We start from the raw sequence: 27,351 nt of genomic DNA on the forward strand, positions 1-27,351 counted from the left end.
ACAAAGAACGTCCAAGATTAAATGTAAGAGTCTTATAACACATATGAGTGTTAAAAGGGAACTGCACTGATTTCATACATTTTACACAGGTACTATCAACCCATCACAGGGACTTTATTCAGTTTGTGAAAACAGTCAAATTGAACATACAGTTTGAAAAACATTAACCAGCATCCCAAATGAGTACAATACTAAATAGCTGGAAAACCCATTTAATTGGTGGCAGACCTGCCCTTCTGGGGTGTGTTTATGGGTGGATGCATGTATTGGTGTTGTTGGGGAAGTCTTGCATTTAAGCCTCAGTGGAGCTGACAGGAACTCCTTGTCTTGCTCAAGAGCACGTGGGCTGGGGGAATTACTGAACTTGCTTGCTCCAACTAAAAGATTGCCATGCTACCTAGCACTGACATTTATTGGTAAACGTACAGCTCTGCCTGACAACACCGTCATTTCTAAAGTAGGATATTTGTCCATGCAAACCACAGTGCATCATCTCAATAATCATACAGTTTATATTATTTATTTTTATGTCTATTCTGTATTTGCTTTCTCATCTTAATGTTTGTATTTATGTCTGTGATTAGTTTCGATGCTCTGTTTCTCTTCACATGCCACTCCTTATGCTAACAATGCTTATTTATAAATGCCTTTTATGAATGTATATCATATTTAGTATGTACACCTTGTAGGGTGACACGGGCAGGTATGCATTTAGAGATACTTTACAGTGCATGTATGTATGTACGTATGTGTGTGTGTGTGTGTGTGTGTGTGTGTGTGTGGGTACAAAAGGGTACAGAGGATTAAAGTTTAGCAGAGCTTGGTTTGTGGTTGCTGAGCTTACCTCGCCCCCTGCCGACGACAGAGGTGACCGCAGCACCTCGCTGTATCACCGCCTTCCCGGCAGGTGGCGCTACAGGCTGCACCCATGGTTTCCGCTGAAGTGCTTCCGCCTGCAGAGATCACACAGAGCAAGCAGCCGGTGTCAGATCAAAATACAAACAATGGGCAAGAAACACAAAAAGCACAAGTCCGAAAAACACGGATATGAAGGTATTTAATTTGCAGATAGAGCAAGCACTTTTCCACTTGAACTATTTACTGATCTGTTGTTAAACATACATGCTGGGATCCTCGATTTGTCGCATAGATTTGGCGCTTGTTAGCTGTGTTAGCACGAGCCCTGACCTAGCTGATTAGCTAGCGAAGTTTTGGGCTAGCTACCGGCCTGATTTAGGCTGCTTGTTTATTTCATGCATGTCTCTCAATGTGCCACAATTCTGTTTGGATACAACGCAGGTTACCTGAGGATACAGTACAAAGTTAGCTGTAGCTGAAGCACAACAACTGCTATGTAAACTAGCGTTAGCAGTTAGCGGCTAATGTTTATTTCTCAGCTGTCACGGGTCCCACCGATAGATCCATTTGGTTGTTTGTTGACTTGATATCTGCAGAGTTCGGAGAGAGACCACTGAAGCTGGTGTTAAAGGTGTCCGGAAACGAAGTGACTACCGGAAGCTCGAGCCTGGACACTTTTTATGACGAGCATCCAGCGGACCACGACAAACCAAAGGACAAGAAGAAGAAAAAGAAGAAGGATAAAGAGAGGAGCTTTGGATCACCAGAGGATGACAGAGGAAAGAAAAAGGTAAAATCACTAAAGATCCTTTCCCTGTCCTCTTCATGGGGCATTAAAGAGTGTTCAGTCTCTTGGAAGGACTCGTGAGTTTACATGGATTGTCCGCATGTTATACATAATGTCTGTTTTTATATTGTTAGATGACAAAGAAGAAGAAAGGGCAGGATACAGATGGGGACGATGAACAGAGCAGAACTCCTATACGTTCGGAGCTGGATAAACTCGAAGGTAGTCTCTGATTTCCCCCTGTTCGCAGTCTTTGTCAACACTTTCTATCTCTGCAGAACTCCCCTTGATGCTGTATTATTCCTCCTCATAGAAAAAGAGCAAACTCCTCTCCAGGAAGCTTTGAACCAGCTCATCAGGCAGCTCCAAAGGTACAACAATGATCATTTATTGTTATGAGATAACTCTATTTATTTATGCGCCGTTGCACATTTAGCAGCAAGTCTCCTCACAGTTCTTGAGACTGTATTACTGATCATTAACCCCCTTTCCCCGCAGTAAAGTTACTGTATGCCTGGTGAATAAAAACTGTGTGTGTGTGTCTTTTCTCTGTAGGAAAGATCCCAGTGCGTTCTTCTCGTTTCCAGTGACAGACCTCATTGCTCCTGGCTACTCTGCGATTATCAGGCGGCCTATGGACTTTAGCACAATGAAGGACAAAGTAAAGAAAGAGTGCTATCAGTCATTGGATGAACTCAAGGTATCTACATTACATTCTGGTGTATTTTTGCACGCTGAGTGTACACTCACAGCAGGATAAAATAAAAATTACTAAGGATGTCCAGAGCAGATCCAGGCATATTTTAGTAGATTGGAATTGGCTAAAAATAACAAGAACAAAATTTGGCTTTCTGAAAGCATCATTCTCTTAAAAAACTTTAAGATCTCTGCTGTGTTTTGTAGTCCCAACAGTTACATCTTCTCTCCATCTGATCACTTCACAACAATTTTAGGAGTCGCCTTCTCTTAGTTAGACTTTCTCAATTTTATTTATCTTTTGTTTTTGATTAGTATTTATTTGTGATGATAAGCTTTATCATTTTAAATGAGGACCTTCAGTATTTGGATCAAGTAGTATGTTAAAAGTAGGTGTGCCAAATTTAGAAAGCTGTTAATTCAAATTGTCATATTCATGTTTAATCCATTTTAGGAATATAGAAGTATTGGATTAGACTCGGTATTCGCATATAACTAATAATAAAGGATTAGACTGGAATCTGGGCAAAAAAACATAATGACTGCAATTTTGGAGACACTGATCATGTTGATAAATGTTAAAATTAAGAGTAATTGCACAGAGTGAATGAGCATGGGCCAAGGCGTGAGGTTTGTCATGTAGACCAGAGTTATAATCTCTTCTCTGCATTTTGATTGACAGAGCCATATTTGTCATTTGTTTGATGTGTTTTAATATGATGTGTGTTGTTGCAGGTGGATTTCAGGATCATGTGTGAAAACGCCATGATTTACAACAAACCAGAGACGATTTACCATAAAGCTGCTCGAAAACTGTTACACTCTGGGATGAAAATCTTAAGCCAGGTAGGAAATTAAGGATTCAGAAAAAAGACTTATTCAAGGGATTACAGCAACTGCAACGGATTGTCCAATTTATTTGGATAAGAACGTGGTTCATGACATTTTGTTCTTTCCCTATTCATCATTTACACCAGTATTAATAAAGACATGGTAGACAACTAGCATTCTTTTAAAACCGCCTTTAGTATAAAAGCTCATTGGGACATTTATTATTTTTTCTGTATCTTTATAATTTAAAGCTTAAATTAAATATATGTCTGTGAATATGTGAAAGACAGACACTGTGTTAACAGTTAACATGTGACCTTTGATTTTCTGGGTGGGTGAACATGAGACCCAGATGATGTTTACTGCACATGTATAAATCTTCTCATTCTCTGACACAAAGCTTGATGCACCACAAAATGTCATTATTTAGCTTTCTGTGTTAGTTGAACAAAGTGCAGCATTGTTGTGTTTGCCTTAAACTTCATATGGAGCGCTGCAACACAGTTAAATGACTTTGCTACAATGCAACACATGGGGGCAGCAGATAGCCTCGAATTGTCGCATCAACAGGTTTATCAAGCAAATTTCCTTCTCTCCAATGATTCTAATCTCCTTCCCGATCCCAAATAAAGAAAACAAAACTTTTAATTGACTTTCTTGCCCCTAGGAAAGATTGGAGAGCCTGAAGCAGAGCATAGAGTTCATGTCTGGCCTCGACCCCTCGGCCAAAACACCGAGTAAGACTGAAGAACAAGGGGCCACCAGTCTGGACCAGAACAGAGAGGGACCCTCGACCACAGACACCAGCGAGAGATCCCAGACACCCAGCACACCCAGGTCCTTCAACCTGCTGACTTTACATACGTTTGCTTAAGTCAAAGTCATGTTCAGCTGCTCTCACACGAAGAGTACCCAGATTTATAAGTCAGCATACGTTACTTGACTTGAGTTCAGAGAGCTTGTGTCAATCAAGAAATGACCAAAAGCTGTCTCAGATCGCTAGCAAAAAATTGTTTAAGTACAGTTTCCAGCTCCTCTTAGACAATCAAAAAAACTGAAATAAATGCTAAAATTGTCGGCCACCCGTCAACACAGTTAAGGCTGAGATAACTAATCAGCCAGAAGTGAAAATGCAGCACTCTGACGGAGCCAGTTTCCCACATCATGTTGTTTTCTGTGAGCTTGTTTCCCTCTGACACCAAAGTGAATCAGTTTTCCGCTGTGAAGCTGGAGGCTGAGAATGTGAGGAATGCCTCGCAGCATGCTGGGACTTGTTTCCTCTCAAGGCTGTTCATCTTTTGAATCGGTGTTGTTGCCCTGTGATGTAACAGAACCTGACGAATAAAGTCACGTGTTGGTTATGACTCACTTTCGAAGGAACAGCCGAGAAACCTTTACTGTGCTGTTTCTCAATTCGGCTACCTCCCAAATTACAACAGTTAACACTGTTTGCTGACGTCAGCAAAACGCTTACAGGTAGATTATCTGAAAGCAGGATGTGGGCGTTTAAGGACCAGAAGCACTCACCCTGGCTTTCTCCCTGCAGTGTGTATGCTTTTTTTTTCTTGCTGAAGAATAAAAAAGCTTTTCATTCATGACCAAGTGTCTCATCTGCTGTCTATCCATTTGTGTTTCATGTGCAGACAGGACAAGGACTCCAAGGACGAAGCCGCAAGGGTAGAGAAAGAGCTTGAGGAAATCCGCAAGGTCATCGAGGAGTCTGGAGGAAAGCTGTCCAACAGAGTGCTGCAGTGTGATGTGAGAAAAACGGGTTAAACGCCAGATTTCTTTTATTGTAACTGACATATCCATTATTTAAAATATTAGAAAACCTGCTCTTTTCAACAGCATAAAAAGCAAAATTTAAAGCCCCCAGTTGAGACAATACCCATTCTTTTCGGTTAGCCAATATTTATTCATTTATTTATTTTGTATTTATTTATGTATTTAGACATTTTGAACCATTAACTTGAGGTTATGACAGCTTTCCTCTCTTATTAATGTGATGAGTTTGTTTTATGTTCTCTCGGTCCATCATAATGTTTAACCACAACAGCCATTCCTCATACAGGGATCCTGCAGATCCTTAAGTCTGTAAAGGAATTACATTCATTAATCTATAATTAAGGCCTTAATTGGTATTAAAATGTCTTAAAGCAGTCTTTCAAAAGTCTCAGACACGGGAAGTAGGATATTATTAACCTTTTTTTCTGATTTTGCATCGTAAAATCTCAAAATAATTGATAATGTCTAATTTTATAATAATTTACCAGCTTTAACATCAACCATGAAAGGATAGAAGAACCAGCATAGCACTCATGTATTTACTACATCCAATAAAGTGAAAAAGGACCAAGCTTTTTCCAAGGAATGGATACTTTTTGATAACATCAAAGATCAAGATCATGCTTTATATTGAATTAAACATTTGGGGAAAATTATCACTGACTTAGTAATTGATGTCAGTTCACATTTATTTTTCTTCAGTTTTGGTTATTGTAAAAATGGTCTTAAAGGTATTTCTGAGTGGCTTTTAAAATTCTTAAAAAAGACGTGACACTAACTTCTCTTAAGTTGTAGGAACCCTGTCATACTGCAAAGGGGATTTTTATGCACGTTTACTGCCATTGACTCTTATCATTTATTTGCTGTTTAGTTGGAGTTTGCACGGCGGAAGTCTGACGGCTCCACCACTCTGGCAATCCTCAACCCAGCAGATCCATCAGCAGGAGGTAGGTCCATCTGGCCCCATAATGGAGCTCACATAACTCTTTCTTACCACGCAATACTGTCAAAAATTAAATTGGACATTTTCGAAGACAGTTTTCTGTATTTTGTTACATTATTCGTTTTTATGTGCCTCTTTTATCTGTGCTTGTACATAGCATCAGAATCTTTTATATTTCGATAAGGACTGACGCAGATTGAAGAGTTGTGCGCAGGAGTTTCACTCAGGGGCATTATAGATTCGAAATTATGCAAGTAATTTCCATCAGCTGTGAATAGATGTTCATAAAATAGAGCTCTGGGGGTTTCTATGAGATCTGTGTTAACCGTTTTGAAAAACGGTGTGAAAAATGTGTGACACCAATGAAAAAGTGTTAAACATTTGCAAGAGAAGACTTCTGTTGTGCTAAGAAGGGGATGATGAAGGTCAAGTGGATCCCGGTTTGCCAAGCACGTCTTGGCAGTCGAAAAAAACTGTAAATTAATGCCAGAGTATTTCCTTGCTGTAGATGTTGGTTACTGTCCCGTGAAACTGGGCATGATGTCCAATCGGCTGCAGAGCGGAGTTAACACCCTGCAGGGCTTCAGGGAGGACAAGAGGAACAGGATCACTCCAGGTAATATACTGCCCTAACATAACGTCTCTGCACATCACTAATATCAGAGACCTAATATCTCCACTCTGCTGGTTCACTTTACATGACAATCTTTGACACTATTTTCACAGTGTCCTACGTCAACTACGGGCCATTCACCTCCTACGCACCCACCTACGACTCCAGCTTCGCCAACATCAGCAAGGAGGATTCTGACCTTATCTACTCTCTCTATGGTGAGGAGTCCAGTCCTCAGGGCTCAGACAGGTATGTACAGTATGACCACGGACGCACTCGAGCTCTGCGGCATTTACACAGAACGTCACTTGATGCATTCCTGGCTGATTACTTTCCAGATGTTCCTCTTTTTCACTCTAAAGGAGGTCAGCTGTAGACTGGGCCTCATCCTGACTCCAGTCTTTCAATTCTTACACTGGTAATAATATTATGGTACTCGGGACCTATAGGACACTCACAACACCCTTGGTTTACCTCACCTCCACCAAGAATTTCCTAATTACCTTGACGACTTTGCGCGGTCTGTGCTTGCGTTGTTGCGTTGTATTAAAGCTGCTGTAGTGTTACTGACATTCAGAACATTAGTACAGCATCAAACGGCTATTTGCTATCTAAAGATCTTGTCCTGAGTAGAGAATGAAGTCACGCTACCTCTGTGTGCCTCTGATTTTTATTTTGGTAGACAGTCCAGCTGCACGTGCATGTAAGTCCCCGCGTGTATCCACTGTCTGAAGGAATAAGTCCTAAAACCAGGAAATGAATTACCATTTTTGCTCTTTTCCTTCCCTCGTCTTGAAGTCAGTTCATTGTTTTGTATAGAATTTTTGTGCTTGTATAATGGCTCCTGAGTAATAAAGCCCAAAGTCCAAGCCAAGAGGAGCTGTCACTCCCTCATAAGTCACTGCTCCTAAGCTGCCTGAAAAAGCTCGTTTGAGTTTCAGTGTTTACTTCCATAACTTCATGATATCACAATGTAACAGACAGAACAGCCAGCTGACCAATTAGAGCTGATTGGACTTGTCCAGGGGCGGGACATAAGCTCAGACAGACTGTTTCAGAAAGAGATGCTGCAGCAAAGGGCTGTATGAGAGAACATTAAAACATGTACACCTATTCAAGCAGACCCCCAAAATACAAATATGATCCTGAAAATGAGCATAATAGGACCTCTTTAACACAGCCACCACTCACCTCGCCATCCGGGTGTGACCGCTGTCTTCATCTGACCCAAACCATGGCAGAGCTGGAAGGGTATCTCCAGTCTCTACAGGCTCAGGCATGAAGAACTGTTCCTTGATTCCCTGGTTAAAGTCGGCGCTGCTCCCGCTGCTACAACTGAGGCTGAGCTGGACTCCACCATCCCAGCTGACCAGTCCCACGCTGAGGACCTCTGACACCAAAGAAACCCACAGCTCCACTCTCAACCAGAAGCCCTGGTTCATCGTATGTAGGGATTTCAGGGTAAAGAAGTAACCCCGCGTCCTTCTCTTTCCGCTGAAGTTCTGACCGCCAACGAGCCCAACATCCTGGATAAGCAGCACTCCCCCCACCGCTGACTGACAACCGTCCAAACTCGTCCCCGTTGCCACTTTGTGCACCAATACCCCCTGCTCCGGGTGCTCTGCCAGGCCGCGCGGTCAAATCCACCGTTCAAAGCCGGCTACCACTCTCCCAAACCCAGCTGGCGGACACGTAGCTCCCCGGCCTGTGAACTCCTCTTCTGGCTCCACTTCACAGTCCTGCATCTCAGGTCTTTGGTGACTCCATGGTTAGACATATTAAATTCATTTGCACATATAGGTGTTTGCTCGGCAAACATATTACGTATTTGGCACAAACGACACCACCAAGCAGCAGTCTGAAGTTTCAAAAGAGGATTTTAACGGTCTTTTTAACAAGCTCAAACACTGCTGAAAGTCCAGCTTCATTTCAGGCCCGCTCCGAGGTTTCTAACGCGTCACTCGGCTGCTCTGGTTGCATACCTGTTTCCAATCAGTCCGTCCATCTCAAAACTTGTCTTTTATCGACAAAAGCTCCCTCCTTTCATGGAGACGTATCCACCGCAGCGTCCACGGCACCCGAGCACTCTCAGCAAACACTTTCCACGCAGTTAGCGCAGCCTCACGTCACCGACTCACCGCCAATCACTCCGCACCTGCCGCGCGCTACACACCGGTCACTAATTGCTCTTCTTCGTCCCCAGTGACCCATTCACCTTCTGTCAGTGCCGCTAGCGCCCCCTACAGCCCACATAATCTTCATAACACTCCAGAGAGCCACATATCACAGTCACAATTACTAACAGATTTAACCCATTGAAACCTGAATTGGTTTGATTTCTTTGAAAAACACAGTAAGAAGGCCAAGAGCAACGAAAGAAGAAATGACACAAAATTAGCAATAAATTACTAAAAGATGGGAGTAAATAACCTGAAAATTAGTAAAAGAAAAAGAAAGTAAGAAAAAACAAACACTCAAGGAAATGAGCTGAAAAGGTGCTTTAAATGATAAAATTCTGTAACGTCCTTTAAAACATATAACTATCATTGTTATGGCATCAAACAAATTCAGAGATGATTGTAATAAATTGAATTTGACTCAATGAATTCCTGAACCCACAAGATCAAACCCACACGATATTTCAAAATGCAGCCTAATTGATACTATTCTGTGTAATGCGTCTGATAAATACGTCATCAGTGGTGTATTTAACCACTTCGTGATCTTAGTGGCTGCATCAGAGATGTGAGCAGTAAGAAAGTAACCTCCCATGTGAAAACTAGAAGGAATCTGAAAAAAAACGTAATAATCAAGCTTTCCTGCATGACTTGTATCATAGCAACATGTCTAATGTTACCAAAATCCCTGACATTGATCTTGCTTTAAATCATTTTACAAATGGTTTTAATTCAATTGTTGGTAAACTGCTCTTTTTAAGAAATATAGGATAAAAGCTAGATCTAGCCCGTGCTTTACCACCGACTTAGCTTATCTCTTTAACTCCAGAAATAAAGCTTGAGCTCAAGCGAGACAGTCTTAAAACCCCTCCCATTAGCTTGTGTTTAAACATTTCAGGAACTGCTGCACTAAGAATCTGACTACTAATGACACACTTTTGCCAGTCATTCTCATGACCAGAGCAAATTTTGGAAAGTTTTTAAATCAGTTTAAAAAAATAATAGCTCCTTTCGAGCTAGGATTGATAATGGGCACCCTCTTTTAACAGACCAAAAGGAAATTTGCACTGTCATCTTGCTGCCTCTGGACTTTTTTGTGAGAACACTGCTCAAATGAATCATATCTCCAAACCACAACGGTACTTCTCCACAAAGCTGCAGTATGTTTGCTTTTAATCATGGGGAAGTTACTGATGCATCACTCCGGCAGCACTCAGTCATCTTTGAAGGCGTATCGGCCATTCTTTGGATTTCCCCAGAGTTAATAATGTTAGCTGTTAACACTGTTATCACTGTTGGCTCTGTTCACTGCTAGCCGGCAGCTCGGCCACCTCTATGTTAGAGAGCTGCATGCAGGCAATCCTGGCTCAGACTCTGAATATTTGCTCTGAAAGTTGCATCCGGCTCCTTTAAGGTGACTGGATGTTTTTGTCCTTTAAACAAAATGAGAACTAAAGCTTCTCAGTCAATTTAATGTCGTAAACGTTGGTATTCAGCAACAAAGTCTTTGGAGTGTGTCTTTTACAATTTGATTTTTACTAGACATTTATCTTTCTGAATGATTCCATCTTTACCTTTTTTTTTTTAAACAGAATACTCAAAAGGGTTCTTCTTGTGTCATGTTGTTATCTGATGTGCTTTGTAAGACATGCCGCTGTTTTCAGCTTCAGTCTGATTTTCATTGTCTGTGTTAAATTATTGTGGCAGAAAGCACTTGTGTACTTAGTGTCACTTTATTCTGTGGTTATTGTTACTGCTTGCCTCTTACTTACAGCGTGCAGGAGGTTGGGTTGTTGCTTCGGCAGGTGTCAGCAGTGCTGACTCCTCATTATTCCTAGCAAAGAAATTGATGCTGATTTTAACCCTGTTCCATCTTAGAAAACAATAGCAGTAAATCTGCTCCTCTCTCTCTCTCTCTCTCTCTGTGTGTGTGTGTGTGTGTGTGTGTGTGTGTGTGTGTGGCAGCTTGTCAGAGTTCCTGGCCAAATCAGACGAGTATGTGTATAAACTGGCAGACAATGTTCTGGATGCGTTGACGAGCGGAGAGCATTCAAAAACCCTGAGTGACACTGAGCCAGTAAGCCGCGCTGTGACATCTTAACTGACCCAAGTTCTTCACTACAGAGTTAAACTGCACAGGGGACAAATCTAAGAGCATCATTTGACTGATGTTTTTGTTGTTTTTTTTCCAGCAAGTGGAGGAGGCAACAAACACACAACAGGACAGGGATGACATGGAGGTGAGACATGACGCTCAGATAAACACCCGTCCTCAGTAAGAAGCAGTTTCTCGTGTGTCCAACTGTACAGCACAAATCCACATAAACATCAAGTTCATAATGAGAAATATCAGCATGCGCTATGCAACGCGAAACCGAAACTATTCCCTCTCATAAGCGTCGGATGCGATGATCGGAGGAGGAGCTCCTGCTGCTCCTGCTCCGTTGTTCAGCGTGTGTGGAGACTTGATTTCATTTTGTCATTGTAGATGGCCTCTGCAGATGGTTGCTACGTCAACCAGCTGTGTCAACATAGCAGGGGCCTGCCTTTAGCTGTGATCCATCCACGCATGGAAAGAACATTTCCCTTGAAAACACAGCGGTGCTACATGCTCAAGGCCCGCAGTTGGAGAATTTTGGAGAGGCCCGTGTTTTCTTTCGGTGCCCGCTGGGTGCGCGACTGAATCGCCCCTCAGAGAAGCGGAGGAAACCAAAGTACGGGCCCCTCCATCAGGCACACAGCAACCCTCTGTCCCGGTTGTTTGCTGTTGTTGGCTGCTCTCCAGCTCACTCTCATCCCCCGCACGGGTGTTAAAGCTTTTCATTAGGTTTGATTTTATTGGAGCGAAGAAGCAGCGTGACCAAAGAGGCTTCAAAAGGCCTGGATGTTCCCTTGAAACGTCAGCTGTCCAGCGTGGAATGCATTTGTCTAATCTGACTGAACATGTCTCCTCCCCCTCGTCTCTCATAGGTATCTGAACCCGAAGCGTCCGACTGCAACAGGCTGGACTTGCTGCGCTCTGCTGCAGGCCTGCAGATGGATGAGGAGCTCTCTGGGGGTAAAACTGCACACTCACTTAGTTTATGTACATATAAAGCTGCAACTCATTATTACTCTCATTTTAGATTAGGGCTGCGCAACATGCAAAAATAATAATAATAATAATGATAATGCGATTATTTGGACCAATAAGTGACAACTTTAATGAGAATTTTATTTTTTTGCATTTCGTTTTCACTGAGAAAGAATCTAAAAATACAGGTTTTTTTTTACTGGGGTTTATACAAAACTATCCCGTTTCTTTATGTCTGGAATATTATTTGTTAGCCAGAGTATCTCTGTAGTACCACAATGCTTCATTTATGATTATATGTTGTAGCACATTATACCTTTATCAAAAAACTGCAGCTCCTGCAATTTAGGTATTACACTTGGATGTATTACAATTTTGATAATGTCGCAATTACTTGATATATCAATTTAAAAAAAACAGAATAGAATAGAATAGAAATACTTTATTAATCCGGTGAGGGAAATTGTTTTGATAAAATAATAATTATAATTATATATATATATATATATATATATAATTATAATTATAATTTTATATATATATATATATATATATATATATATATATATATATATATATATATATATTGGAATATAAGTTCTTTGCCAGTTTCATATATCAGTCATTTTGTTGATAAATTAAGTAACCCTTTAGTCTATAATATGTAACAAAAATTGTTTCCTGGAAGATGAGATGACCATGTGAAATGTATAGTTTTGCCCAACTGACCTGGGCAGTTTAAAGAAAATCATGTCTCAAGACAATATCTAGTCTCATCTCACAGTATCCATATAATATCAATATACTGCTCTGCCCTTTCTCATATCAGAAGCTCGAAATCCAAAAATATTCAATTTACAATGACAAACGGCGAGAAGCTGCAAATCCTTACGTTTGAGAAGTTTGAACAAGACAGTATGTCATTTTTGTTTAACTAGTGACTTAAACAGTTAATCTACTTTGATCGATTCTCTGTTGTTCAAATATATGAGTATATATTTGTCTCATATGCAGTGAATGACACTGTGATTTTTCCTTAATATGAGTTATAAACCTGCCACATGGTTGGACATCTATGAGGGAACCAGGTGTAAACGTCCATGCTCCCACTGATGGACACTAAGTTTTTCACTTCAGAATCAGACACCACTCAGATAAACTGCAGGACATTTCCAACCCCACGATAAGTTTCATTATGTTAATGAAGCCATACAACTAAAATCACTGCCCACTCACATGGAAGAGCACAGATATGATCTGCTGAACCCAGAGGGCGGGACAGATCTGTGAACCTCGTCAGCCCCGACTGCTTTATGTGTGTCTCAAAGGAAGACGCGAACAAAGAGATTCATAATTACACTAAATGCTGTTGCCACTGAGGTAATTCAGAAACAACCAAAAAAAGCAGCCCTCATCCAAAGCAGTTAGATTTAGCCACATTTAGCCATTCAGCACCTCATTATGTCCCCTCTTAGATCTTTCTAACAGCCCATCAAAGTTTATCTGTCCCCCTGAGCTCTCACAGCACTCTCACGTGTTCATGTAACAGTAAGACCGAGGGCTCCATCTATCAGGATTGAGAAAGAATGGATGCATTGTGTTCAATACGTGAACCCAAGGACAGGAGGGCTAACCCCGAGGTAACCGGAGGACCCTAGAGGAAGTATTAACTGTGTTTTCTCTCTCCCCTGTCTGTCACAGAGGCCCTGCACTTCCAACAGAAATTGGACGAGACTACAAAGTTCCTGCGTGACTTGCAGGAAGCACAGAAGGAGCGGCTGAGCGCCAAGCAGCCACCTAACATGATTTGCTTGCTGGCCCCGACTGCCAAGGAGCTGGAGCTGGGTAAGAGCCTCTCAGTGCATGGCCCCCTTTGTTCCTCCGCTCTCACCATCACCACCAGCTGTAGACCTCAAACAACACGCCATTTACCTCTTTACCAGCCGTCCGACACAGATGTGGGCCGTCTTTCAGCTTCACTGATTCCATTAATGTTACTCTCGGGGATGTATTTTTGGAAGCGGAAATCCCAGAGACCCTTTTTTTTAAAAAATTAGTTTTGGTGTAGTATGCTAACAGTTTGATACTGTTGAATGTTTGCAGAGAAAACATTCGCTATTTCGCCTTTTCCTTGGATTTTACGTCGGCTACACTGGCTGTTGCCGCTCAAGCTAACTACCACCGCTAATGTCTGTTCAGTCACCATGAAACTACACCAAACACCCTGTTAACGTAGCTTAGCACGAGGACTGGAAACAGCTAGCAGAAACAGCATCTCTCACCACACTAATCCACCTCTAAAGCTCACTGATTAAAAATCATACATTTTGTTTAATCGGTACAAAAAACAAGCGTGAAGAAAGCTTCTAGGGGTGCTGTTGTCACAGTAAAGTTGCTGTTCCCGGCCCCATGTAACGCCACAATGATACTGTAACAAGATATACTTTTTTAATTTATATTAAATTAAGAAGATATAATGAGGTAATTGGTGAGCTTTAGAAGCCCTGGTTGGGAGATTGTGTTTTCTTAGAGTCAGGTGAGCTGTTTCCTTCTGTTTTCTGTCCTCATGCTAAGCTATGCTAATCAGCTTCTGTAGGTAAAATGTCAAACTACTGCTTTAAACACAGAACCTAATGTCTAAAATGTTCCTGAATCAATACCAAAACAGAGACTTCAACCTGGACTCCTGTCACCTCTGATTGTCCCTGACTGCGTCCTCCAATGCACTTAACTCTTTCATGATTTCTTGTCCTCATGGCGATCCCTTTTGACTCCTCCTTTGTCTGCAGCTGAGAAGGTGACTACAAACTTGGCTGAGCTGACCGGTCAGGTGGCGCCGTGTGATGTCAGCAGTGTGTACGGCATCAGGAAGGCCATGGGCATCGCTGTACCTCCAGAACCACCTGCGCCCTTCATTGACCTCACCACAGGTAAATTACTTACTGGACGTACTGAATGCTGCTTTTAACTTGAATATTTCTGTCAAAGTATAAACTACCAGTTCTGGTTGTGTGTGTGTTGAATGCCATCAGTGGTGGGAAGTAACTAAGTACATTTACTCCAGTACTGTAGTGAAATACAAATGTAATGTAAATGCACTTAAATCTTTTCATGGCACTCTCTTCTTTTACTCCACTACATTTAAGAGGGAAATAGTGTCCTTTTTACTTCCTTAGAATTAATTAACATGCAGCTGTTGTTATGATTTACTTAACACATACTAAACACAGGGAGCGCTAATTAAATAAGTTTTATTGGAAATTAAACTACCAATTAGGATGTACAAGTCCAATTATTTTTCACTTATCTTTAGTCACTTGGAATTTTGTATTGTTTTGATGGAATAAAACAAGAGCAACGTTGGCACTTTAGGCTCTGTGCACTTGTAAAAGCATGATTTTCAAAATTTTTACAAAAATATAAATAAATCAAATAATGGATAAAATAATCAGCAGTGTTGTCCATAATACAAATTAGTTGTAGTCTCTTATACAGAAGAGTTCAAAATTAGCTCCACCTTAGAAAACAACAGTTAAATTCTGTTTTTAGCTGAGTGCATGCGTTAAGACACTGTGCAGATAGTGTGGTCTGAGATAAGAGATCTTAATACAGACCTTAACCTGACATTTACAATGTCAGCAAATATTTTACCTTTTTAATGTACTTTTTCAGTGCAGGAGACGTCTGAACCAATGGAGACCACGTCCAGTCTTCAGGATGCAGTTCCAGTCGTGGCTGTATAATGAAATTCAAACCACCCTTACAGGTTAATAAGTTTTGTACGAAAGGTGCTTTTTGTGTGACGTTTGTATGCATTTCAGTCAATAAACTTCTTTTCTTTTTTTTTTAAATATAAAACGTAACTCTTGTGAAATATTTTTATACCACGCTGCAGACTTATGAAAACATTTATTACATTCTGTAACTGTACAAAATTCAATGTCACATTTGTTCACATAAAGGCCAATACAATATTATTATTATTATTATTGTTATCACTATTATTAATATTACTATTATGTAACCACAATCACAGACAAAGTGACGGTCTCAAAAGATAAGGCCACAAGACAGATCAAGTTTTTTCAGAGACACACGGAGCAAACAAACATCAGCTCAGGTGAGCGTCTGAGCCGGAGGCAGAAAAACATTCACGGCAGGCAGATTGTTAGATCACACAGATTGAGGACACCACGGAGAGCGTCACAGGTTTCCCTCATCGCAGCATATATGCAGACAAGCATAATAAACACAAACAGGTGATGTACATACAGCACGTGGATTTGTGAATGTCCTCTTGAAATGCCACAAATATCTTGTCATTAACAGTTGTTACAGTGGCCAACCTACACGGCCGGAACCTAAAAGATGTTCACAGAAAGAGCTAAAGTGTTGTAACTTTAGGATCTGCAGCTCAGCCAAAAGTGAAACTTACTTCTTTTCGCAAAGTGAATGTCCCAAACAAAGGAGCAGTAAGAGGTTTTATATCTTTGTCAAGCCTGTTTCTGTTATTGAAACAGCTCCGCCAACCATCTCATATACGTCATGCTCGTTACACAGTAACACAGCAGTGTGTCCGTCTCGTCTCAAAACAGGAAAACCAGATGGGTTTCAAATTAAGATCCAAACAGAATCCACTGTTTTGTTTTGTAAAGGGCCGGAGAGGTCTTCAAAAAATGACTAATGTATTTGGCGTTGGGACGATGCACATTTTTCCATTAGCAAACATCTAAGTTAAAGACAAAAAAGTACAAAAGTGACTGCTCACGACGTGAAACGTGTTGGCGAGTAGAAAAAGACCGTGATTGTACGTACTGACCATCTCTCCACCATGACTGCCAAATCCGGCTCCGTTCAAAAAGTCTGCAGTAAAAAGTGTTGGATTCAGTGTCACATCCACCGTGCAGCGCAGCGGTCTGTATTTCCGTTCATTAACATCACAGGAACACAGCTGTATCACAGTCAGTTCTGTCTCAACACTTGCGGCGTGCAGGAGCGTGTAAACTTGGCATGTTTCACACCAGTCTCAAATGTTGGCTCTGGCAGCCTGGCCTCAGCTCAGCCCCATACCCTGCTGCTTGCTCATGTCGGTGCACACAAAAAAGGTTTTCAGCTCCCCTTTGCCCTTGACATTGATAAATCCTCGACACTCGCACGAGTAGCCCAGCTTCGTCAGCACGCCAGACGTTTCCTCTGTCACCTGGAAATAGAGTAGAATATACCTGCTGCATATATGAAAAACAAAACGAAAACATCTTAAAACTTCAGCGATGTTTTGGCATTGACAACATGGCGACATCACAAGGAACCTGCCAGAACTGCGCTAGTGCTTAATGCATAAGTGCTCGTGTATTTTTTGCTCTAAGATTTAGCATTAGAGCTCAGCAGCTCAATGGAAGCCAGAATAAACAAAAACCTCAAGCAGTCTGATTTGCACTTTGGCACATGGGTGGCAGAGATTTGTTATCAGAAAAGAGAAGATGTTGAGTCTGCAGTGATTGGTGGTGCTTGTTTCATGACAGCGTGCGCGTTCAGGTTCTGTATGGGCTCATATTCTTTCTTCCCCCGTTACCTTCAAGAGCTGTTTTGTGTGTGCTGGCAAGCCTGCCTTTCAGTTGCATCGTTAGGTTCCCAGACCGTGATGTAACTCTGTATCAAATGATGCTTTCCAGCATCTCTGGTGTCAGCTTGGGGCGGCACGGTGGCACAGTGATTAGCTGTTAACTGTGTGTTAACTATTAACTGTTGCCTCATAGAAAGAAGAATGCATGTTCTCCCCACGTCTGTGTGGGTTTCCTCCAGGTGCTCTGGTTTCCCCCACCACCATGAAAAAACATGTACGTTCGGTTAATACACCTGTTGGTGCTACTGAAAGAGGCGCTGGCAGAGGGTTTTAAATCAGTTCCTGAGCACCAGCTCCTGCTCACTGCTCCATAGCGGATGGGTAAAATGCAGAGGATAATTTTGCTGTAAAATGTACACAATAAAGAATTCTTCTTCTACTCGACGCTCTCCAGTGGGCACCCAAATTCATTCTCCAGCTGAGTAAACGAACTAATGTCCATTTTTAACAGCAAGTTTGTAACATTTTTTGTGTCTTGTTGCCTGATAGTCACACATGGAGACCCACATGAAATTGTATAGTCACAAATACATAGTGAGAACTACCGAGAAGTTCAATTCAAGTCGTTTCTCAAGTTAAAGCATGAATTGCTTTGAAGGGTGAAACACTGCACTTAAGTGCAATTGCTGCGGAAAAGCAAACAAAATGTTCATCTCATGAGATGTTTTTATGACTGGCTAAGAATGGAAATTTTTTTTTTTTTTTTTCTGCTATTTTAAAAGGCAGTTTAAGAAATCTAGGCTAGGGTCTAAAATTGGATCTTTCTTAATCCCACCACAATGGTGTTGAGATCTGCAATATCTATGTGAGAAGTGGCATGTGACCGTTTGACCTTCAACAACAAACAGATGAAACCTCGCTGTTGGACTGTGCTGACTGTTCTGTACCTGGATCTTTCCCAGCTCCCCGGTGCTCTCCATTCTGCTGGCTACGTTCACCGTGTTGCCCCAGATGTCATACTGAGGTTTCCTCGCCCCGATCACTCCGGCTATTACTGGGCCGTGATTAATACCTGTGGAACAACAACAAGTTTCACTATATTCTATGATAAATTGTACACTTTTCCTTTGTAGCATTTACAGAGAAACTAAGAGGATGTAGAAATAAAACAGGATGAAATATAGGATTCAAGAAGAAAAAATGAGTCATCCAGCTACAGATCTAAGGCTGCTCACTGGCTCGGTTGATTAAGTAAAAGATTCACTAGAAAAGGGAAGAAAAAAAGTATTTTCATTCATTAATACAATACTGTTGACTTGCAGACAGTTTTGTCAAGGGCATGTGGTCCAAACTTTTAAGCAGAAAACACTGGTTGAAAAGGCTTTGGACAGTAGCTGTTCTTAAAGACATATCAGTGATTTTTTTTAAAACAGCAAACACTATATGAAGACATGAAACCTTCACAGCATCTATAAAGACGTGTGAGTATTGAAACTGGGAGGAGCATCTGTTTCACAGCTAATCACATTAAAATGGACAGGGAATCTTTGGATTTGCTTAATTAACATTAGAGAAATTAAAGTGATCGATTCAATAGGGATTCCTTTAGATCTGTAATACACTTGAAAACCTTTCAAACACATCTAACCTCAAAGCATTTTAAACTTCAAAGCCAGATTATGACTTTTTTTTAATAGAAAATAATCTTTCTCTTACAAATGAAAAGTTGTATTCATAACAAAACCGTAACAGAAAACAGTAACATTAGATAGTTACAGTAGGAATTACTTCACGTAAATTGACATTGCTAAATCATTTGTCCGTCATGTCAGTACAAATAGTCTAATGCAGGAGTAGTGTGCCTGAGCATACGCGTGTGTGAAGAATGTTTAAATTTTTGGGATTCTTCATCCCTGTGGAGGCATGCAAGAAAACATTTGCGGCCCGAGTAACTGATATAAAAATGGTCGTTTTGCAGGAGAAGTATTGTGTTCACACCTGGAGAGACCAATACATTGACTGCGTAACAGCACGAGCTTTGTGAAACTGACAGCAGAGGAATTACAGAGGCATGATGTCACTGGCCACTTTTGAAAATGCATTTCAAAAGTGGATTTTGTTTCAGAGTCACACAGTGTTTAGACACAGCCGCTGATATGAAGGTTTATACCACTCAAAACAAATTTCAGTGTTTATGCCTTATGTAGCTTTTTATCTTCCAAGAAATGTAAATGTTTTAAAAAAAACTTTTATCCTGTAAGCTGTCTGCTCAGAATCAGATGTCTGGGAATAACTGAGTCAGGACTGCAGACACAGACTCAGATCTAAGTTTCTCAGAAACTCTGCCTCATGGCTCGAGTATGATGTCCATATAATATCCAGTGTATTGAAAGGGATAATATGTAACATTTTCATATTAAAATGTCTAAAAAAAACCATTATTATTAGATGTAATATGTAAGATATTTTGTTTCGTTGTGTACTGCCTATCCCAAACGTTTCCAACAATGTTTTCCAAGAGTAATCTGTACTTTTATTCAAGACAATGGTGCATTTCATTTGGTCGCCTGTCAATAGCGTTACATGGCCTTTACCCTCTCTCACGCTCTCACGATATATCAGAGAGTGATGACGGGATCATACAATTGCACAGTTATACTCAGTGACAGTAATACAGCTTTTTATGTCACACAGCCCATATTTTCATGAATTAATTGATTGCATGCAATTCTGAAACACAATAATCCAGCAGTAGTTACTGATATGATGTTTCAATACTGATCCAGTTTACTATGTGCTAACATGACAAGTGGCTCACAACAGCCACCAAGCTAAAGTGTACAATAACGTGACAGCAATGTTCAACATGCTCACAAAGGGCGTTAATAGCCTTGAATTTACCACATAACGTTAGCTTCAGTAGCTGTACGGGTATTTGACAACTAATAGTAAATTAGGGACTTATTTTTATGTTAGTTACAGCTATTTCATTAGAGTGGCAAACATGACAAACCTAATACATTGAATACTTGAGTCATGTCACATAGATAAACAATGAAGACGAAAACATCTTCATCTGTCTTTTGTTTCTATTTTGATAGAAGACCCCTTCTGGCAGAAATTATATGCCGTGCCTTTAAGTTAATTATAGTAATTCATGAGCTGAAATTTAAAGTAACCTCCTAGACACTCACCATTACAGAACAGATGTTACAAATTCCTGTCGAAGGTTTTAGTCCATTAGCTTATTAAGATCACTTCATTCCTGCCACAATGTGATTGAGTGCAAAACAGCCTGATTATCAAGTGTCCGTGAATGCAGCTGCTGTCATGGCAAGAACACTACGCAGGTGCCAGTCATGTGCAGTGTAACCAAGGAAACCAGTTTGGTTATTGTGTCAGAGCTGATGAGCTGGATACAGGGCAGTATTCAGTCAATGAAAGATCTGTGCTGAAGCTGACACTCACCCACACGAAGCCTGAAGCTATTGAAGGAATGTCTGTTGATGCCGTCCAACTTGCCGATCAGAGCGATGGCAAACTCCACCATGATCCCGATCTGGGCCTGCTGCCTCTCTTTGTCCTGAAACAACATATTCAACAGCCTCATTATGACTGCTTTGAGCTTTATTGGTTTTTTTTAGGACAGGTTGATGGCTCAGTAGAAAACGGTTGACAAAGCTGATTTGACCCCGATCTGACCCCGGTCTGAAGCAGTAGCTACTCCACCTGATTGTTCTCCTGACCAGGCGTTCCACTTAGCCCCGCAGCAGCCATGTAAGTGCTGCCAATTGTCTTGATCTTCTCCACACCGCTGAACTTTGGTTTGGACAGCAACTATTACAGAAAAACAAGAGAAAGTGATGAATGAAAACGTCCTCGTCCCTCCTTTCATCATTTATTTACATTATTTATTCCTGTTGCTATGCACATCGTAGGGATTTAGCTCTTATTCTTAAGCAGAACTTTAGATAATAATAACAGTTTCAACCAATCAGGGTCCACTTGGTTTTTAGAGTCAGAATAAGAGCATGAACAGAGCTACCGATAACAGATTAAAGGCTTTAAAGACAGGTCTGCCACGTATCAAAGAGAAGCACTTGGTAATGAATTGAGGGGATGAAAGAGCCGTTCTCTGTCTTCCTGACCTCGTCAAAGTCAGCAATGATCTCGTTCAGGAGCCTCAGGCATTCCAGGCCCTCCTTGTTGATATCACACTCAGTGTAAAATTCTTTGAAATCCGGCACTGAGGCGAACATCACACACACGCAGTCATACGACTTGTAGTAGAGGTCCTGTCAGGGGAGAAAACAAAAAATTCAAAAAGAACAGTTAGTAGTTTCACTCAAGAGGAGACTGGGGATGTTAGGCTTTCATGAAAAAAATCCAGACACACCTCCCTTAAATACTAGTTCTGTTGATAATGTAAGGATAACTCAAAATTTGGGGCTGAATTCTTAAAGGGACAGTTCATCCCCAAAGTTAAAAACGCATATTTTTCACTTTACCTGTACTGCTATTTATCTATCTGGATTGTTTTGGTGTGCGTTGCCCTGTGCTGGAGATATCGGCCATAGCGATGTCTGCCTTCTCTCCAATGTAATCGAACTAGATGGCACTCGGGTTGTGATGATCAACGCGCCAAAAATACACTTGAAAAACTCCACAGCAATGTCTCTTTCCAGAAATCATGATCCGGTTACTCATGATAAATTCACAGACCTTGTTGTGAGCACTTTCATGTAGGAACTATTTTCTTTCTACCAAACTGCACCCACCAACTGAATCACCACGCAGAGGGAAGCGTACATCTTCCGTTAGGTCACCACAGAGCAAGCTAACGCTACAGCTCAGCCGAGGAGGACTTCATTAATGTAAACATCTCATGCTGGCACAAGCCCTCTGCGCTAAACAAACTGAGCAACTGATCATAATATTACATAAATTGTGGTTTACTGGTTTCTGGTTTGTAACCAACCATACAGCAAATAATGGACAAGGGACTCTCACCTCATTCTTTTTATTCTCCCCAACAAACAACGCTGCCACGTGAGCCGGCAGCACGTTCTCCAGCAGCAGGCGGTTCAGGTTCTCCCTGGTCTCAATCTCGTCCTGCTCTGTGCGGTTCTTATACTTTAACAGGAAGTCCTGGCGAAAGCAGGACTCATTCTAGCAGACAGAAATACAGCGAGCGAAAATTAAGGAAACCGGACCTTAAATAATTTTCAGTGGAATTTTTCTTGCAGCCTCATTGATTATTCATTCACAGAATTTTTATCATTTTTAGCATTTTACAATTGGCGTCATCAGGAACAGACAAATACGTAAAAGATATAGATGAAATGATAGGACAAAAAAAATATTTTACTGAAATGATTTGAATGTAAATATGTACAGACTCCATTTGCACATTTCTATTTTTAATCTGGTAATACTTTTTCATTTTAGATGCGAAGGGATAAAACTAAAGACAGAGAGGTGATGGCTTTCCTTACCTGTTGTGAGATGATGAGCATAGTAACCACAAACAGGGTGATATATATGCAGCTCATCGCCTGGGGGTGTTTCACCAGCCCTATCCAGCTCAGGATGGTGTGATCACTGCTGTGAAACAAACGACAACAGTCATGGCAGGACTTCACTTTCATTCACACATTATGTACATGATTATTTTATGCTAATGTTTAATGTCAATGTTTCTTAAAGGAACTGTGACTTTGGCCACCAACACTGATTTATTAGATCATCATGAGGTGGCACTTCCTAAACTGCATCCTGATTTGTTGTCTACATTCAATCCCACCTGCTGCAATTCCAGCTGTAGTGATGCGGAGCGTAGAGGATCTCTCCGTAAATCACAAAAAGTTCCCTCTTGGTGCTGAGGATGATGATGGAGTATGCGGTGGAGGCCAGAGCGAGGAAGAGCACTTTGAGCTCAAAGCTCACACGGAGGAAGACTCCACATGCAATCAGTGATAGGATACAGCAGTACACAGAGTACTGAAGGAGAGACAGCCACAGGGTGGAATTAGGCCAAATAACTGTAGAAACAAATCTGAGAGCAATTAATGTTATCTACCACTATTTTCCATCAATAAGCTAGTAAAACAACTAATTAAATGCTTTACAACACACTATTATGTAATTGCAAGCAGGGATGAGGGTTTTTTTTTAACTTTGCAAAGTATAACTCCTCCTGTAGATCATTATGTCTTACCTCTACTTATTTGAGTACCTTACCTGGTACTCAATTAAACAATATTAAAACTATTTGCAAATACTATTTAATCCAGTTTGATATTAAAAAAAAGTGCAATTTCATTATTGTCTATGGTGAAAAACCCATCACTCACAGGCAGGTAGAAGAGACTTCCCTCTCCCTGCTCATGGGAATCATTTGTGTACCGCAGGTCACCAATATCAGTGGGACATCCTGGTACCGGCGTCTGGACGAAGCACTGCAGGGGGATAACAAAAAAAAAAAAACAACATATGACTGACAGGCAACCACTGGAAAGCATGCTTTGAAGTTTGGCATGGTAGCTATGAAGTGCAGCACAGCTAAAAATAACAGAGTCTATAGTGACCCTCTCATGGCTCTTAACATGCGAGCATAGAGCATTATACAGAAGCCAAGAGAGGCCGTGCCGGCAATTTTTTTGGAGGGGGTTTATCTCGAGAAAAAGCAGGCTTTATTATTTAGTGATAAGATATTCAAAACAAAAGGTCATTTCCCTTTTATTACTCATGTTTATCAGGGATTGAGAGTGCCATGCCAGCATGTATGGACAGACTGGACAGCCCATTATTAATCAAAGTATCCGCCTGTATGTAACGGAGTTAAGAGATAATGTGATCCCATATAAAACACACTACAAAACACAGGAACTGGGGTCTCCTATTGTAAGTAAATGCAGCACCCCTGTGGTTTAGGGTCGTGCAACCCGGGGGGTAGCAACAGTCGGACCTCGCTGCCTCCGGGGTAGGTGCATGAGCATGACCTCTGTCTTTGTTTTATATTAATTACTTTCATTTTAATATTAAGGAGTGGTTTAAGTTGTATTTTGAATCATAAAGCTCCCGTACGGTCGAGCCTTTTTTTTAAAAAGTTGACGATATTTGTCTTTTATTTCTGTTTACAAATGGCTAAAGTTACACATGTTAGCTAACTTGCACTTTCTTTTCATTTTACTTCTTGCAGCCGTGTATGTGTATGTATAAACGGCGAACTGGACTGACTGTGTGTTAAATCTCCATGCGAGGTCAGTCCAGATGAGAAATAAACGGCGAGCGTGCCAACGGTGAAAAAGTCTTCCTTGTCACTAAATACACAACGCAAGAGGAGTACAAGGACCGCTACATGTACTTCAATCAAAGTCTAACACAGGCAGTTTGAATCTTCAGTCATGACAACAATACTAAAGGCTGAAATCAGGTATGATCAAAAGAAACCAGACACTCATTTACCAGATATTCATAATTGTCCTAAGACCCTGAGAAGGTAAGGTAAATGTGTTTTCTTGTGATCAAATATCTTGTTATCTCGAGAAAATCTGCCCTTTTGGCTTCTTGAAGATGGACATAAATCGACCTGTTATGATAAGAAAAAGAGCTTTTATCATCTCAAGATAATGAAATAATTAGCTTAGGATCCTGAAATAACGGCGTTACAAATGTAATTGCGAGAATGGCTGATTTTGGCTTCCGTATACTCACCAGGTTGAAGACTGCCAAGATTATGATGACCATAGTAGTGATGGTTGCCAGTGGGAGGCGCACACATGGCCGCTTCACCACCGCCTCCGACACAGCTGGCAGCCACTGACACCTCGACAGCTTCTCTGGAAAGAGGCGCTGCAGAGGAGAAAGAGAGGTAAGGAGAAAGATGGAGGAAAGATCAGTGTCAAATAGATGTGAGGAGCATGTAGCTTTTTACACAGTCATGAATCTGTAGACATCATGTGTGTCGTCGCTGGCTATTTCCACTGAAGGAATCTGACTGAGAGGAAAAAACTCAGCCTGTCAAGGACTGGGGGTCAGGGGTTGTACACAAAGTCAGTAGATTAGCTATAGAAAGTTACAGCACGGTGAGCGCAAGGGAGAGCTCCCATAACATGTTTCCATTCTCGCACTGGCTATTTCTGGCAGTGAAACACATACACACACTACACACACACACACATTTTATCCCTTACCTTTATTAACCAAGCACTTGCCCATTGTAATTTTTTTTGTTTTTGACAAGTGAAACTCTCATAGTTGTCTGCACGTGATGTTAATTATTTTGATCTTTTTTTGTTTCTCTCTCACTACAAACGTAGAAAAACAAAAGCTTTCTAAGGACATGGTTGTCTTACAATACTTGCCAAAAGCTCTGCATTATGAAAAAAGATGCAAGGTCATTATGAAACCATGATTGTTAAATTTATGTTTGACATTAATTAATTATTTAAAATGAAAATGATATGGTCAAGTATTTTTTTCTGAAGAATGTTTCAGTGTTTTTAGAAGTATGCAGTTTTTCATTTAAAAGAGAAACACACCTCCTGACCCAGAATGCATGTATTTATTTTGAGATTAAAAGTTCATTTCTTGACCTTGTAAAAACCCTTTCCCACAACAATGTCAGTACAAGCACAAGGTCAGTAGCTGCTCGTTGGATAACACAGATAATCGAGAGGAAGCTTTAGGAAAGCCACTGACAGATGGTAAGTGAAATTACATCCTTCCTGAAGGCTTGCCATTTTTTTTTTTTGGTTTTCATCTTGTGTGGCCTTCACACAAAAGAAACATAATAATTTAAAAAGAATTTCACATTTAATTTTCACATCTCAAGCAGAAGGAAGTCACTGAACACCACTTTTGAGCAAAACACTTCTGAGTCACACATATGTGATGCAATTCACGGCCAAGCTAGCTCCATAAACTTTAACAAGTGTTGCTGGATGAATGACAACTCCAGTTTGGGTTGAAAGGTTGCAGAAAAACGCAGATTTTTTTCCCCCACTTTCTACAAATCTATATGCTAACTGGGACAAACTGCCCAAAAAGAGCTGACACTGAGCAAGACTTAGACACTGACCTGAAAGTGACCTGCGAAACAGATGGCCAGAGTCGGCAGCAGCACACAGACCAACGCTCCGAATGACATCGCCAACATCTGTCGACTGGGAATGAAAAAAGTAAAATGGGTCAAGAATTTAGCCTCTCTTTTCCCTATCAGCACAAAAATAATCTTCATAGTGTTTCCTCTTCCCAACTGCACTACGTTATAGCTGCTGACAACCTAATGATTGATTTTTGAGGGTAAATAACAGGAAAATCAGGTCATACTCACTCCTTTGTGACAAACATCTGGACCAGAAAGATGCAGAGGAAGATGACGGTGGCACAGCCAACATAGTGTTTGAACATCGGCAAGTCCAGGGCTCGGTACTGAAGAGGAAGAAACACAGAAGACACCTGAACCCCTTTGCTCAGCACCAGGATGCTTAAATGCAAATATATCACAATAAATGCTTTCATTGGTCTATTTGCAGCTTTGTGTTAAACTGACCTGTTTTTCCAGATCTTTTTTGGGAAACCACAGAGCTAAACTGCTACTCTCTTCAGACTTAGACCACTGCCTGAGAGAGAGGAGGAGGGAAGAGAGCTTTCAGTAGGGGTGATTGATATAGGCAAAACAAGCAATACCTTGATATCAACATGTGTTACAATGTTCACCGAAGTATTTTCAAAGATATGTTACCAGGACTAAGACTCTACAGCCACGCTAGCCGCTGTGTGATGCTGTATTCAGGCGCAGTGGTACTTTGAGCTAAATGCTAACATTAGCATGCTAACACATTTACAATGACAAAAGGCAATGATGATAAGCAGGCATAATGTTATCCATGTTCATCATGTGAATTCAGATTGTTAGGTTGCTAACACTGGGTAATTAGCAATAAACAAAAAGTACAGCTGATGGAAATGTCATTAATTTTGCATTGTTTTTGGTCATAAAGTAAAGTACTGGACAATTA

General features: G+C 40.9%; 2 protein-coding genes across 4 annotated transcripts in view; one reads left to right on the forward strand and one right to left on the reverse strand.

Annotated features, from left to right (window-relative positions):
• The first annotated feature begins 966 nt into the window (after positions 1 to 966).
• brd7 (bromodomain containing 7) lies at positions 967 to 15,621 on the forward strand. Its single transcript, XM_042482502.1, has 17 exons — positions 967 to 1,053; positions 1,455 to 1,648; positions 1,780 to 1,867; positions 1,959 to 2,016; positions 2,201 to 2,345; positions 3,077 to 3,187; positions 3,840 to 4,009; positions 4,816 to 4,930; positions 5,829 to 5,904; positions 6,409 to 6,516; positions 6,627 to 6,762; positions 10,656 to 10,767; positions 10,883 to 10,930; positions 11,661 to 11,748; positions 13,465 to 13,608; positions 14,553 to 14,693; positions 15,436 to 15,621. The coding sequence occupies exons 1-17, from the start codon at positions 1,005 to 1,007 to the stop codon at positions 15,504 to 15,506; spliced, it is 1,854 nt and encodes a 617-aa protein (XP_042338436.1). The 5' UTR covers positions 967 to 1,004; the 3' UTR covers positions 15,507 to 15,621.
• A 32-nt stretch (positions 15,622 to 15,653) lies between these two features.
• The window catches only part of adcy7 (adenylate cyclase 7), a 66,722-nt gene continuing 55,024 nt past the window's right edge, over positions 15,654 to 27,351 (reverse strand). For 2 of the 3 annotated variants that reach the window (XM_042482409.1, XM_042482306.1), the window contains 13 exons: positions 26,883 to 26,952; positions 26,664 to 26,761; positions 26,409 to 26,493; positions 25,043 to 25,180; positions 23,680 to 23,784; positions 23,130 to 23,326; positions 22,822 to 22,930; positions 22,337 to 22,495; positions 21,475 to 21,621; positions 21,056 to 21,163; positions 20,795 to 20,909; positions 18,274 to 18,398; positions 15,654 to 16,963 (listed from right to left, as the gene is read on the reverse strand). In XM_042482409.1, coding sequence (XP_042338343.1) covers positions 16,817 to 16,963; positions 18,274 to 18,398; positions 20,795 to 20,909; positions 21,056 to 21,163; positions 21,475 to 21,621; positions 22,337 to 22,495; positions 22,822 to 22,930; positions 23,130 to 23,326; positions 23,680 to 23,784; positions 25,043 to 25,180; positions 26,409 to 26,493; positions 26,664 to 26,761; positions 26,883 to 26,952 — 1,603 coding nt within the window. In that variant the 3' untranslated portion in view covers positions 15,654 to 16,816. The remainder of the gene's footprint in view (positions 16,964 to 18,273; positions 18,399 to 20,794; positions 20,910 to 21,055; positions 21,164 to 21,474; positions 21,622 to 22,336; positions 22,496 to 22,821; positions 22,931 to 23,129; positions 23,327 to 23,679; positions 23,785 to 25,042; positions 25,181 to 26,408; positions 26,494 to 26,663; positions 26,762 to 26,882; positions 26,953 to 27,351) is intronic. The other variant, XM_042482359.1, reaches the window with a different exon arrangement.

This window comes from Plectropomus leopardus, chromosome 1 (assembly GCF_008729295.1).
Source record: "Plectropomus leopardus isolate mb chromosome 1, YSFRI_Pleo_2.0, whole genome shotgun sequence".
Taxonomy (NCBI): Eukaryota; Metazoa; Chordata; class Actinopteri; order Perciformes; family Serranidae; genus Plectropomus; species Plectropomus leopardus.